This window comes from Suricata suricatta, chromosome 8 (assembly GCF_006229205.1).
Source record: "Suricata suricatta isolate VVHF042 chromosome 8, meerkat_22Aug2017_6uvM2_HiC, whole genome shotgun sequence".
NCBI classification, from domain to species: Eukaryota; Metazoa; Chordata; class Mammalia; order Carnivora; family Herpestidae; genus Suricata; species Suricata suricatta.
This window is the reverse complement of record NC_043707.1, coordinates 79,491,527-79,505,765: the sequence shown is the minus strand read 5'-3', so window position 1 is coordinate 79,505,765 and position 14,239 is coordinate 79,491,527. Positions and strand designations below refer to the sequence as shown.

The window sequence follows — 14,239 nt, the reverse complement described above, 5'->3', positions numbered from 1 at the left end:
GGCCTGCCTGGGGAGTAAGGAATATTTCCAGTTAGTCAAAGATACTAATTAATAAAGAGTTGACACATGGGATTGTCCTCTTACAAGACATTGGGTGGTGGTCATATGCACTTAAACACTGGAACATTGATCATCATCTTTGATGATGTGGAAGTCGCTTGAGCCTCCTTTAGTGTCCTAATCCACCATAGTGGATCACGAATATCACTTATCACTCCACCATGGAGTATGATGCTGTCAGTATGAGATTTCTATCAGATAAAGTTTCAGCTATTTACCAAATGGATGGGGAGGGGGGAGGAATGTTAATCATCAGCCTTGCTCCAGAAAGGATTTAAGATGGTAATGGTTCTAATGGTCACTTTACCAGCTTGCAGACTTAATTATTGTTCTTCCAGGAAGATCTCTAACACTTGGCTCAGCACTGGCTGGTTCACGATGACGATTGCCCTGGAGCTCTGTGACAGGATCAACGTTTACGGCATGGTGCCCCCAGACTTCTGCAGGTAGGGTTTATTCTGCAAGTGTAATTCATCAGCAGTGTTGTTATGGGGTTTATAAATATCTGATTCCAAATATCAACCATGAAACATGTCTAACTGTCTTCTTGAAGCAATTAACACATCCCAAGTTCTGGTTCTAGAAACAACAAACAGCATTTAATTATGTGATATAAAATATTGAAAGTTTTTGTTTGTACTGCTGGAGAATTAATCCATCTTGTGGGCTTCTTTTATCCTCTGAATACTTATTAACCAAAAGTAATGCAGTAATTGGCATAATATTAACGATGAGCAAGCATTAAGAAATATTAGTTTTATTCTCATTTTAAAAGAATGGGGTAGTTTTTAATGAGTTAAGGAAGCCAATTTCTTTGATGGTAAGGCCTGTTTTCTAAAATTAAAATATTGCTCTGAGCCTCTTTTCCTCCTCACATCAGTAGCCTTGGTTTGTGCTTCTAAGGCTAAAAGCACAGACATAATTATTTTGATGTACATATACACATCTTTGTTGCTACCTTAAGTTCCCGCCCCACATGTGTCCAGCCCGAGTTTGGTGTGTACTAATGGATGCACCGAGAAATACTCAGGACCTGATTTGTGGAAGCCCCGTTGAAAATTCACCTGTAATTTAAAGTAGCAGTGTGGGTGTGTTCAGAAAGTGGCTTGCTCTTCAGGAATGCCTGATGACCTGCAGATGGCCTCAAACTTGATCTTCACGTGGCAAAACCTGGGGGGAGGGCATTTTAAACTTGCTCCTTAAAATTCCCGCTTGCTTACATCTTCATGGGTTTTAAACCCAACACCTTCTTGAAACCATGGGCCCTTACACAAAATCTACAATTCGGATATTGGATGCAAGGCTTGTGAGTACTTAATCATGCTGCCACTTTTCTCCCACCTCTTGAACCCCAAGACCCAACACAACAGCAGTCCTAGTTTAAATGTGAGAGAAGGAGTAGAAGGTTGTAGGGAATAGGCCATTGATATTTGCCCAGACTCCCGCAGCCCCAGGGATGACCTGATATAGTAAGGAACGGTGTGCATTCTGGAGTCAGACTGCAAGGCTGAGAGCTGCACCTGGCTACTTACTAACCGTGTGTGAGCTTGAGCTCATTGTTCAATCTCTCTGTGTCTCAGCTTCCTCCAGATTAGAAGTGGATGTCATGATACTAATAGACTTGGCCATGGGGTTGTAGGTGGATTAAATAAGTCAATACACATGAAGTGCTTGGACCAGCGCCTGGTACATGGCAAGAGTTAGCTTGGGTCCCCATCCAGTCCCTCGTCACTGAACTCAATGGCCTTGTTTCCGTGTTTAGCCATCCATGTGCAAAAAGTAGGTAAGATGGTGTTAAAAAAAAAAAAAGCAAACTGCCTCCTCAACCCACAGGCTAACAGAGGCAGTGGAATCAGTGCTTATGGGCACGCAAAGAGCCGTCAAACTTGATAGCTGTATGGCAGATATAATTATGGAATATTGCCATTAGGATGCCAGAGAGAAAGAGCATGAATAAATTGAAATGTTAATGACTTAGAGCATTCAAGGAAATATTCCATTTATTATGGAAAACAAATGAAAGGCAAGTTAACCTGTCATTTCTCTTACTCCGCGTTAGTTCATCATGACTTCATGAACGTAGGAGGGAGCAGCTTACGGGACACCGCTAATGAGGGAGTCATGGCACTGTTGGTGCACCATCTGTTGCCACCGGCTCTGGGTTTCCGTTCCCCCACCACCTTCCCAAAGGCTCACCAGTTGCTTTCACAAAATGCTCTCTCCAGGAACTGTTCAGGAGGATCCCGGCACACTGCACCCAGCGTCCTGTCGGAGCAAGTGGAGAAGCGTGCTGGGGGTCGCGCGGCAGAGAGGGTTAGGCTGGAGGCAGAACTCCTGGTGAGAGGCCAAGCAGGGAAGAGCCGGGGCAGCACAGACCGACTCCCAAGTCCCTTCAACTTAGCTTCCAGGACATGTTAGCTGCACCACGCAGTTAGGAACTGGGTCACCTTGAGCCCTGCTTCCCCCATCTGCAAGATGGTAATAAGAAAACAGTAATAGAGGCATCTGGGTGGCTCAGTCAGTCAAGTGTGCAACTTCAGCTCAGGTCACGGTCTCACAGTTCGTGGATTCAAGCCCCACATCAGGCTCTATGCTGACAGCTCAGAGCCTGGAACCTGCTTCAGATTCTGTGTCTCCCTCTCTCTCTGTGCTCCTCCCCCATTCATGCTCTGTCTCTGTCTCTCAAAAATGAATAAATGTTTAAAAAAAATGAAAAAAACAAGAAAGTAATAAAAGCAAACAGGTCATGGTGAATATTGAATGAAGTCATGGATGTAGAATGTTTGACACGGTGCCCAGCACAGTGCTGAGGAAAGACTATTAAAGTTTTGATCATTACTAATATTACATTGTAAGATATATAAAATAATTATTAATGTTATCCAAAGTACTTGAGAGTTGCCCCAAAAAGTACAAAGAATTTTGGGGAGTTCTAAGAATAACACACTGCTCTTGCCTTCTAGAAGCTTACGGTAAGCCATATCCACATGAAAATGTAATGAACACAGCACAGCCACTGGGAGTCCAATCGTTTTTGCAGATAGTATCTACCCCAGCAAATGAAAAAGCAACTTGTAAGTCAGTCTGACTACTCGTCTGACCATTCCCCCTTTTGTTTTTATTTTGAAAGAAGTTGAGAACCATACGGGCCAAGCAGGGTTCATGTGCCATGAGCTCTAGGACTTAAGGAGATCAGAGAGCACCAGGGCCCAAAAATGGTAGGGACAGTTCTGTGAGGTGGCAGAACTCACGCTGGTTGAGTCCCCCAGAATATAAACTCTCCAAGGGCAGAGGTTTTCGTGTATTTGGTTCACTGTTTGAGCCCTGGTGCGCAGGCCTGCATGTGTTTACCTTCCTAGCCTATAGCAGATGCTTCATAAATATCGAGAGAATGAATGGCCCTGTCCTCCACTCTCTCCTTAGTGCTGTTGTAAAAGGTACTTATATGGGTGAAAAAAATAACCATTTCTGCTCCTCAGAGACCATGTGACTTTAAGAAAGTTATTTGACCTTATTGACCTTAGTGATCTTGGGCAGGTTACTTAATGACTGTCCTCGTTAGTTTCCATGGCTGTAAGCCGGTGAAGACAGCCATACTTCCCTGAAGGGTTTATATGATAATCCCACAAGATAACAGGTGGGGAAGGTTTGCCACGCGCTGGGGTAGCCTGAGCACACACACATTTACCAGGTGAAAAGACTCACTAAGCTGCAAATGTGGATGCCCGTCAGTGCATTTTAAGGAGATGTCCAGCGAGCACCAACAAGTGATGCCCAGCAGGTGAGGAGAGACTGGTTGCGAGAAAAGGAAGGGCATGTGTGGCCTCCTGGATGAACCGGATGCCACTTTTCTACACCTCTGGGAACTGGCTTCAGGTGGCCTCCAGTTCCCACGGTGTACCATCCCACGAGGCTGCTCTAGCGTACCTACCCATTTTTTTCATTAAAAAATATTTTTAACCTTTCTTTATTTTTGAGAGACAGAGTGCAAGTGGGGGAGGGACAGAGAGAGTGAGCAAGCACAAGTGAGGAAGGGGCAGAGAGAGGAAGACACAGAATCCACAGCAGGCTCCAGGCTCTGAGCTGTCGGCACAGAGCCCGACATGGTATTTGAAGCCACGAACTGTGAGATCATGACCTGAGCTGAAGCCAGATGTTTAACCGTCTGAGCCACCCAGGAGCCCTGTACCTACCCGTTCTATTGATTCCTTAAAGTGCCCAGTTTCTCACTGGAATGAAGAGTTAGGCATATGGGGCCAGATTTCCACAAGCAAAAAGAGCAACCAACTGCTCATTTTTGGTAAATTAACCTTTTTAGACTTTATGACACAACTAATATCCTCAAAAGGAGCTACTTGCTAAAAGTAATCACAGAGACATTCACTCAACTGACTCATGTTGGGTACCGAGGACATAATCAGAGAGGGGAAGGACAGGGTCTCTGCCTTCAGTCTCCTGACTGTCACTTGGACACAAATCAGTCAGAAGGGACAGTGGGTTCACAAGATACCTGTGGGAGAAAATACTGTCTGCCTGTCAGTAGCATCTGACCCACAGGCCTTTATTTGGACATCCACCTCTGACCGTCTGCTGTAGTTGGACAGGTCCTGGCATCCCTCTGACCCTGTCAGGTAGGCCAGGGGCAAGGAGCCGAGAGAGAAAGCATATTGGGCCCTCTTATTCCCACTCCATCAAGAGCACACCCACGTCTATCTGCTGCATATCGGCTCTTGTATAACAAAGGGCTGTGTGGCAAATAAGAACTTTGACAAGCTCTGGTCTAAGATACAATCATGCTGCTTTCCAATCTAAATCAAACTGTCACCCACTTTTCAGGAGAATCTAATCATTGCCCCTTATTGCCAGGGAAACCAAGGCACAGAGAGACCAAACACTAGGAACTTCTATAGTCATTTTTATCAGCCTAAGGTGGCAGTGACCCACAAGCAATGTCAGCCACTATGTGCATGGGACAAGGGAGGGGACAGAGTATGAGAGGGAGTAGGGGAATAAATTATATCCTGGGGGAGCAAACAGCCAAGCAATCCATGAGTGACTGATTCCCAAGATAACGGGGCATAGGTTCGCCCGTACATGCCTAGAGCTGCCATTTTCCATCCAGCTCTCCTGGAGTCTGGGTTCCCTATGCCTCCCACCCAAAGGGCTTGAGTTACTTCCAGGAGTCATTCAGTGGCAAGAAAACTTTTAGCAGCCCCTAAACTCTTAAGCACATAGACTCCTCTGGAAGAATGATAGCCCTACATTCTTATTTAAAACCGCAAAATGGAGGCAGCGGACACATAAACGGCCGTGGGGGCAGGTGATGGACATATCACTTAAAACCTGATAGAATCCAACACTCGGTAGAAGTCATCTGACTAGCAGGCAACCTTCTCCTCCTTAGTCTGGTGCATCAGTACCCTCCTGACTGCTTTTACCAACTCCAGCCTTTCTCTTTCCTCTCCAGACACCTCTGCGCTGCTGGATAAGCCACATGCGACTCTGTCAGTTAAGCCCCTCTCTAGCTCCCCAAAGCTTTTAGAGCGGAGTTCACATTCCTAGCTTAGCACGCGGCCCGCCAGGACCTGGCTTCTGCGTCTGCTTTAGTCCCATCTTCTCTCCTCACTCAGACTTCTCTCCGCCACACTGCAGACATGTAAAGGAAGTCACCCTGCAGACAATGGAGGGCCTTCTGTCTTCAGTTTGGCATTTCCATCTCCTCCTCCTCAATCTGACTGATGGCTGCTGGCTTTTTACAATAATATTAATGACTGATATTTTCCTGGATGTACCACATGCTGGCCCTGTGCTTGGGATGAATACACGCACCATTTTATTGAAACTTTGTGATAATCCCATGAGATAGAAATCATTATTATGATTTCACATGTGAAGCTTAAAGACTGAAAACAGCTGCCCGGTCATGGAGCAGGTATGTGACAGAGCTGGGATCTGAATGCAGGTCTCCAGGGCCCCACTGTACTGCTTCATATGCAGCAGGCTCTCCTCCAGGCTTTCCCTCACCTCCTGAGTCAGACCCTACCTATGCCCCCACAGGGCCCTCTGTCAGCTCCTCCCCTGCCCCACCTCATGGATGCATTTGTCCATATCCTTTTTTTACCCATAGTCTCCTCAAGAGGAGGGGGCATGCCTCCCCGCACTGTCATTGTGTCTGGCACATAGGATGTATTCGGTATTGATTGACTCAATAAATAGAGGAAAACCTTCCTTTCCTTGGCAGTATTTAAGAAACTGATTCTGTATTGATCCCAATACCTCAAGTGCCTGGTGAATGAAAAGTATCATTAACAAATGGCAAATTCAGATGTCCAGGGTCCTGGGACGTCCATGGGGGCCACCCGTTTCATTCTCAGCCAGAGCCAGCACTGGGCCTCCACAGAGGGACTCGGGCATCAGGCAGTTAGTCTCTATCCTGCCTCTATCGCTGGACTCCAGTGTCATGAGTTTTCTGAGAGCTGGGGAAATTAATGTCACGCTGCACCCGAGACAGTCTCAAAATATATTATTACATGGACAGTAGACCCTTAAGTCATGCCATATCCATATAGGAAGCCAAATCCATTCTCTCTGGATGAACTATAAATTGCAATGAAAAACATCTTGTTATCATTGCCTTCCAAACTAAGTTATGGTGAGTATTTTTAATCTCATTTTCTACTGGAAATTATTTGCAATAATAATGGGCCAAGGTTTTAAATTCTACCTAATAATCTTATTTCTGGTCATACTTAACACATTACCAAGTTTACAACTCTCTGTCACCCATCATTTCTTGAGTATTAATTAGCAGAGTAATGACTCAGAGTGATCACTGTCATGGAACTAAATTAATATCTCATCCATAATGTGAAGGACATCTCAAAGGTATTGTGAGTACCAGAGAGTTGATTCTGCTAGACTTATGAGCTACTGAACATTAATAAAGCTGCCAGCGTCACAGGGAAAGTTCCTAGTTGGCGACAGTCCACCATGTTGAATCAGATGCTTACAGAGGACAGGTATGGAATGGTAATGCACCCAAGAGGTTCACATTTTATGAAGTAGACTTCAAATATTTTTTCGTAGATGCTTATCTCTGTCATGATTTCCTTCTTCTGATTTTGCCATAATTTGACCAACTCTTAGCAGTCATGGGGTGTTTTCATTACTCTCCTCTCCTATGGGTCCACTGATCTAATACAAGATGTTATAGCACCACCTGGGCACCTGGGTTGAGAGTGAGTGGGGGGTTTGGATGACTCACTCTGGCTCCTTGCACCAGGAAGCACAGGGAGCTGTAGGCTCTCCATGCTCCGTGTGTTCCAGATTCACCAGTCTTATTCCACTGGCTTCCAAGGTGTGCAGATCTGTTCCTTCCAAAAGAGGCTTTAGGACAAGAAATCGAGGTGACACAGTAAAGGTGACTCAGCAGGTCCCAGTGGGATGAAGCAGATGCGTAGGAAGTCCTGCTCTAGGAACATTTTCTTCTAAATGCTCCATCGTGTCCCTAAAGGCCCCCGATCGGAGCCAGTTTCAGAACACCCTAGACACTTGGCAGCCATTGATTCAGCTCTATTCCTCAAGCATTTCCTGACTACCTAGTGTATGCCAGGTACCATGCCAAGAATAGAAGTGTGTTTAGGGAGTGTGTGAGGGCTCTAGAGAGCGGCAAAGCCACTGTTCTCTCCTTGGGGCATTTGTAGCCTAGTAGATAGTTCAGACCCAACCAACGGATCAGGGCCACTCCAGATCACACCTGTTGGAAGTATTCTTCCGTGCCTGCTAATGCTCCAAGGTTTCCTCCAATTGTACAACTTAGCTTTAGAAGATTCAAAAGGGGGACATTACAAACTCCTATTACCATTAATCTTAGTGAGCAGGATTGTAAATGAGCACAAAGCCTATGCTGCTCACGCTGACTGGCTGCACAGATTGTCCGCCAATTACAGGGCACCGCTGTGATAGGTGCTGGGAGAATGCAGCCAGGACAAAGTGGTTCCAAACCATTTCCAGTAGGAGCCTTTGTTGCCATGGGTGCAGACACCCAGCCATGCAGCAGACGTTTTTCCAAAATGCAGAGCCTTACTCTTAGGAGTCCAGTTGTGGTCCCAATCTGAGCTTTGAAACCTGGTTTTTCTGTGCATGAGTTCTGTCATCTGTAATATGGGGGCAATAACAGTACCCCTCTCCCAGGGATGCTGTGAGAATTAAATCACGTGAAGTGCCGTGCACTCTGGTTTGGGCTAAAAGGTTCAAGTCTAGCAGCTCGGATGGCCCACGAGCAGGGCTGTGTGCTTCAAGCCAGGCGCTGGCCACCACCCGCTGCCAGACGCTCACCCAGCAAATGGAGCAACGACACTTACTTATACTTACGTGTACTTGCCTGATGAAGAAGTGAAAGAGATAATGTAAGTGAAGCACCAAAGCCTAGCAGGTACTTAACTAAATCGCCCATCTTCAACCTGGCTGCATATTAGGATCTCCTAAGGCACTTTTTAACATTACTATGTTTTTTAAATTTTTTGTTTTGAAAAAGTTTTAAATGAACCAAAAAAGTTGCAAACGTAGCCGATCCTTCACCCAGCTTCCCCTAATGTTAACACTGCATAATTATCAATACTAAGAAAGTAACAACTGTACAAAACTCTTCCCTGAACCTTATTCAGATTTCACCAGTTTTCCTGCTGCTGCCCTTGATCTCCTCCAGGATCCCTTTGTGTTTACTTTATCCTGTCTCCTCACTGTCCCTTTATCTGTGATAGTTCCCCCTCCAGCCTTTCGTTATCTTTCATGACTTCACAGAAATCTGGGCATTAGTGTGGGAGGCCCCCACTTTGAATCTGTGTGAAGCTTTCTCATGGTTGGATTGAAGTCATGCATTCCCAGGGAGGGTAAGTAAGAGCAGTGAGCCCTTCCCAACATCCCATGTCAACAGGCACATGAAGTCAAAGGTCTTTTATTTTTTTTTTCCTTTTCTATCTTCATGAAGGAGTCAGATGTCTTATAACTGGCAATGTTCACCTTGATTACTTGGCTGAGATGCCGTCTCCTGGGTTTCCTCACTGTGAAGTTATTATCTTTCCCTTTGTCATTAATAAATATCTTGGGGGAGATACTTCATGCAAATAACCTATTTCTCTTCATCCTTTTTCCCCACTAATGTTTCATTCATCTGAGCACCGTGCCTGCAACGTTACAGGGCTGTTCTAATGGTGATTTCTCTATGCACTCATTCTCTCTAGATTTATTAATTGGACTTCTTCTGTAAGGAAATGGTGTTTCTTCTTCCTCATTTGTTTATAGATTCAGTTAATTATTGAAATCATCATGGATTCATGGATATTTATTTTATCTTATGGGTTTTATAATCCAATACTACCATTATTTATTTTGATACTCAAACCAAAGGCACTTTTTAAAATACCCCCATGCCTGGGACCCTCTCCAAATCAGTCAAACCAGAATCTGTGGAGGTGGAACCCAGGTGATGATATTTCTTTAAAGCTCCTCATGTGCACTAAGTGTGAGTTATTTTACTTCTCCTCCCCTCTGCTTCCTCTGTAAAGAAACAAGCATCCTTCTACACATGATTTTGCGGGATTTATGCCCGAGCTGGTCCTTGGAGCACTGGTGACAGGCTGCAGCCTCGTGGGGAACCAGCTCTGTGATTTTCTTGGCACCGCCCCCCGCCCCCTTCACACCTTCACCCCCAAAACAGGAACTTGGGTGCCAGAATCCTACCTTTTACAATGGGAGCCTCCTGGTGTGGAAATTCTGCTGATATTTATTGCTGTTTTCATTTGGGTCAGGTGGAGGAAGAAAAAGCTACGGCAGCCTTTAGAAAGTCAGGTTTGAGAAGAGACCTAAGGAATCATGACCTTCCACTGCTAAGGGCTTCCTGGAGGGAGCAGCGGATTGCCGCTGATATCAGGCTGGCTTTCAACCGGGAGGGCTGTTCCTGCAGTTGCTTTGGCTCTGCCTTCTCAGGGCCCACAGAGCACTCTTCTGCCATTTGGACAGAGTTTTAAAGTGTGGAAACAACCCCCACTTGATGTGGACACTTTTGAAATCACAATAACTCAATGTGTAAACTTAATTCTCCCTCTCGGTGATCAATATGGAGCCAGATAAGTTTTCATGCAAAGCGACGGTCTTCCTGAATAAGGAAATTGATCCTCAGACAGCATCCTTTAGCTGGTTTCCAATTTCTCTGTATTCTTAGATGCCTACTCAGTCTCATGATATTTTTGGAAGCCTAATTGTTTCTTTAATCAGATGGATGCCAGTAATATGTTCAAAGTGTAGACAAATTAGATTTAAAGCCTGATTTATCTCAGAATAAAAGCTTAACCCGAAGTATACCATGGCAGAGTAAATTGGGTGTGGTTGCCCATATTATGCCATATGAACCTGAGGACATTTGACAAATTTCTATATTTTGTTGTTTACTCTTTTCTTCATGATGGTCAGTTCCAACTTGAATTCTTCCTAGAATGTGTTTTCTGGACTGAAAGTACCTTCTGCTAAATTTTAAGGGGTTTCTGTAGTAAGTTTATTAGTGAAATCTATATTAACTAAACAGGGTTTGACCTGATGTTTCACTGTAGAACACAGAAATACTTCGAGATGAGCAAGATAGAGATACAGAGCATTAACTCAGCATAGCATCCAGCCCAGGACGAGGAAGGTTTAAATGCTGCATGACAAAAATAAATCTCTCTTCCTGGAAGAACTTTAACCTCAGAGGAGAGGCAGCTCAAAAGGTTTATTGTCATCAGAGCCACAAACTTGACACCCCTCTTGATAAAAGACTTCGATCCCTGACCTCAGTAAAGTCGCTCCTCTGGAAGCTATTTGTGTATTGATCTCCTCTGAAGAAAACAAATAGGTGTCTAGCAGGATGAACATCTCTGGGAAACAAAGTTACTGTACTTCGGGTAGAGCCCGAGTTACTGGAGTGGGGACCCAAAGGCTCCAGGCATGGGGATGTGGTTTGCCTGGGCCTTTCAAGAGAAGCACTAAGCCCTGCAAAAAAGTCAGTTGGTGAGTGTAACTCAAGGTAGAAAGGTTTACCCTGCTGGGGTATCTTGACTAATTCCATCATCTAGGCATCAAGACTGAAGAGGTGGAGTGGACTGAACTAGAATGGAAATGGACTAGACTAGTCTGAGGTCAGGGCTCTTTGGGGGTTCGATGTGATAGTAACCTACAAAAGGGCATCCAACCACACTCACATGTTCATCCTTTGCCCACTGCTTTGAAGAAATGAGCCAGTGTTTCTCATTTGGGGCAAAGTAAGGATACAGACACAGAAAACAATGTTGGGGCCATCAGACTACAATGCAAGGATTAAGGATTTGGAATTTTTGGATTTAGAGACTCTGGATTTGAGTCCATCGTCTACCTAGAGAAACAAGAGGGAAGGGGTAGCAACATGCTTGCTGTCTTTCAAACTGGGGTCATCAACTTTACATGTTGGAGGAGAAGTTGTCTTTAGAGGTTTGCTGTTTAGCCACTAACTCCCTATAAATGTCTTTAAACACCAGAAATTCAAAATTTATTTATTGAGCACCTACTAGAAACAAGACAAAGGCCTGCCCTCATGAATAGACAGTACGCAAGCAAAAACAACAGTAATTCCAGAGAGTGATCAATGCTTACAGAAATCTGACTGAGAGAGAGCAAAGGGGCAGGTGTCAGGTAAAGCCTCTCTGAAGAGGATACATTTAAGTCGATCCCCAGTGGTGAGAAGGAGTGAACTGGTAGGAGCACGTAACCACCAGGTGACTCTCCTCTAGTGCTAAGGCCTCAAGGCGGAGCTTGGCAGAGGTCATGACTAGAAAGACCAGTATGGCTGGAGCATAGTGGACAAGGCTGGGTTAGGAGAAGACTTTGGAGAAGAACCAACTCACGCAACACCCTATAAGCCATGCTTTTAGTATAATCAGAAGATTCTGGAGGATTTAGGTGATGTGATGTGTTTTTGTTTTGTAAATAGCTGCTTATGCTAAATAGATTTTACAGAGCAAGAGTAGAAGTAAGAACTTTAGTAATAAGTAATTTCTAAATCCCCAAAACCTGGGGACACCTAGGTAGCTCATTCAGTTAAGCCTCTGACTTCAGCTCAGGTCATGGTTTCACAGTTCCTGGGTTTGAGCCTTGTGTCAGGCTCTGTGCTCAGAGCTCAGAGCCTGGACCCTGCTTCAGATTCTGTGTCTTCTTCTCTCTCTGTCCCTCCCCTGCTTGTGTTCTCCCTTTCACAAAAATAAATAATTAAACATTAAAATAATTTAAAAAAATTTTTATGTCTTTATTTTATTTTAAGAGAGAGAGTGTGAGCAGGGGAGAGTCAGAGAGAGAGGGAGACCCAGAATCTGAAGCAGGCTCCAGGCTCTGAGCTAGCTGTCAGCAAAGAGCCCTATGCAGGGCTCGAACCCACAGACTGTGAGATCATGACCTGAGCCAAGTCGACACTCAACCAACTGAGCCACCCAAGTGCCCCTAAAGGTCCTATGGTATACTTTTACTCTCTCTGTTTGATAATAATGGCCAGTGCATTTATTTCACAACCTCAAAACCTTTCCACTTGCTTATTGTATACACCTCAGAAAAACTATTCATTGAAATTTATTGAACTTGGAAATATGAGTTGTGCTTATCAGCTTAATCAGTCAAAGGAATTTTCTCCCCTGTTCAGCTATCTCATTTTCCTCTACAGGGATCCCAATCACCCATCAGTACCTTATCACTACTACGAACCCTTCGGACCTGATGAATGTACAATGTACCTCTCCCACGAGCGAGGACGGAAGGGTAGTCATCACCGCTTTATCACAGAGAAACGCGTCTTTAAGAACTGGGCACGGACATTCAATATTCATTTCTTTCAACCATACTGGAAACCAGAATCACTTGCTATAAATCATCCTGAGAATAAACCTGTGTTCTGAGGAATGAGTGTGCCAGACCGAAATCCCAAGTACCTACTGCATCAGACACCAGGGCACTGGACTTCCTGAGCCACAGACATAAAAGAGAGACAAAACTGGGAGCAGGAAACCCATCCAGAAGCAACATGTACAGATGCCTGTGAGGCATGACTGCGAAACAGTGTAGTCGGTTTGTATGGAGAAGGTCCAGAAGTAATATGTCCTAATGAGCGCCGTCCCTTTCAAAAGGGGCTACCTTAGGAGCTAACCACTCATTTCAGTGATGCTGCCGTGGTTGAAAATCATTTTGGATTTCTTTAAGTATTGCCTTCAAAACTGAAACACAAGCAACTCAACAATGTTAGTTGTGTTCCTTTACAGAAACACCACATCAAAAGTCCTTTTTCTATCAAGTTGTATCCTCACCTGATCAATAATCTTTGTCATCTACTGGGCTCTGTATGTGTGATTTGTAAAAAGCAGCCTGAAAGTATGGACATGATTTCTGAAGAGCACATCTCACTGACTTTCATAAAACAAATGCCCAATATTTATTTACTGAGAGTTTTTTAGTGTACTCTAGGCCAGTATTTTTATAGATTATGATTATGTGGTAATTTATCCTTCTTTACTCTTTAATCCTGAACAATGGCTGGAAAACACCTAGGATGGGGTTGGTGAGTGACTGTGTTCACGATGCTCCTTGTTAGCATGCCATTGGTTTGGAAATATTACATTGCGTTTTTGAATCCTTAGGCTTCAAGAACAGCTATGACATTTTCTAATGTAAGGAAATGCTCCAAATGACAAAACTGAAAACCAAAAACAATACTAACAAAAGAAACTTAAAGATAGTTGTCTTTAGTAATAGTTGATGTAGGTTACCTGACGTAACATCCGGGTTTCCTTGTCTGAAAAAGAGGTCCCTGTGCTAGCCGACTGCGTACGTTTCCTTAAAATGTAAAACTCTGTGAGCTTCTCGTTGACGCATTTAAGGACTGTGAACTCGGAACGATGGGGCTTCTGCAGTAGCAAAAGCCTGATTTTAGGGGGTCTTTTCATTCCCCTGCTATCTGTCTCCCTCTGTGGTTAAAAACGTAACTTCCTCCCTGGTCTCCATTGGCTACAGTCTACCCGCTGCTTTTCTGGTGTTACTTGCACCACAAAAAAAAAAAAAAAAAAAAAAAAAAAAAAAAAAAAAAAAAAAAAAAAAAAAAAAAAAAAAAAAAAAAAAAAAAAAAAAAAAAAAA

The 14,239-nt window shown here is 44.1% G+C and overlaps 1 protein-coding gene across 2 annotated transcripts in view; it reads left to right on the top strand.

Moving 5' to 3' along the window:
- ST6GALNAC5 (ST6 N-acetylgalactosaminide alpha-2,6-sialyltransferase 5) overlaps positions 1–14,156 on the top strand; it is a 170,673-nt gene extending 156,517 nt beyond the window's left edge. Inside the window, exons 4-5 of one of the 2 annotated variants that reach the window (XM_029949687.1) lie at positions 399–506; positions 12,779–14,156. In XM_029949687.1, coding sequence (XP_029805547.1) covers positions 399–506; positions 12,779–13,010 — 340 coding nt within the window. In that variant the 3' untranslated portion in view covers positions 13,011–14,156. Of the gene's footprint in view, positions 1–398; positions 507–2,285; positions 2,492–12,778 lie in introns of those variants that run through there. The other variant, XM_029949688.1, reaches the window with a different exon arrangement.
- Positions 14,157–14,239: the final 83 nt, after the last annotated feature.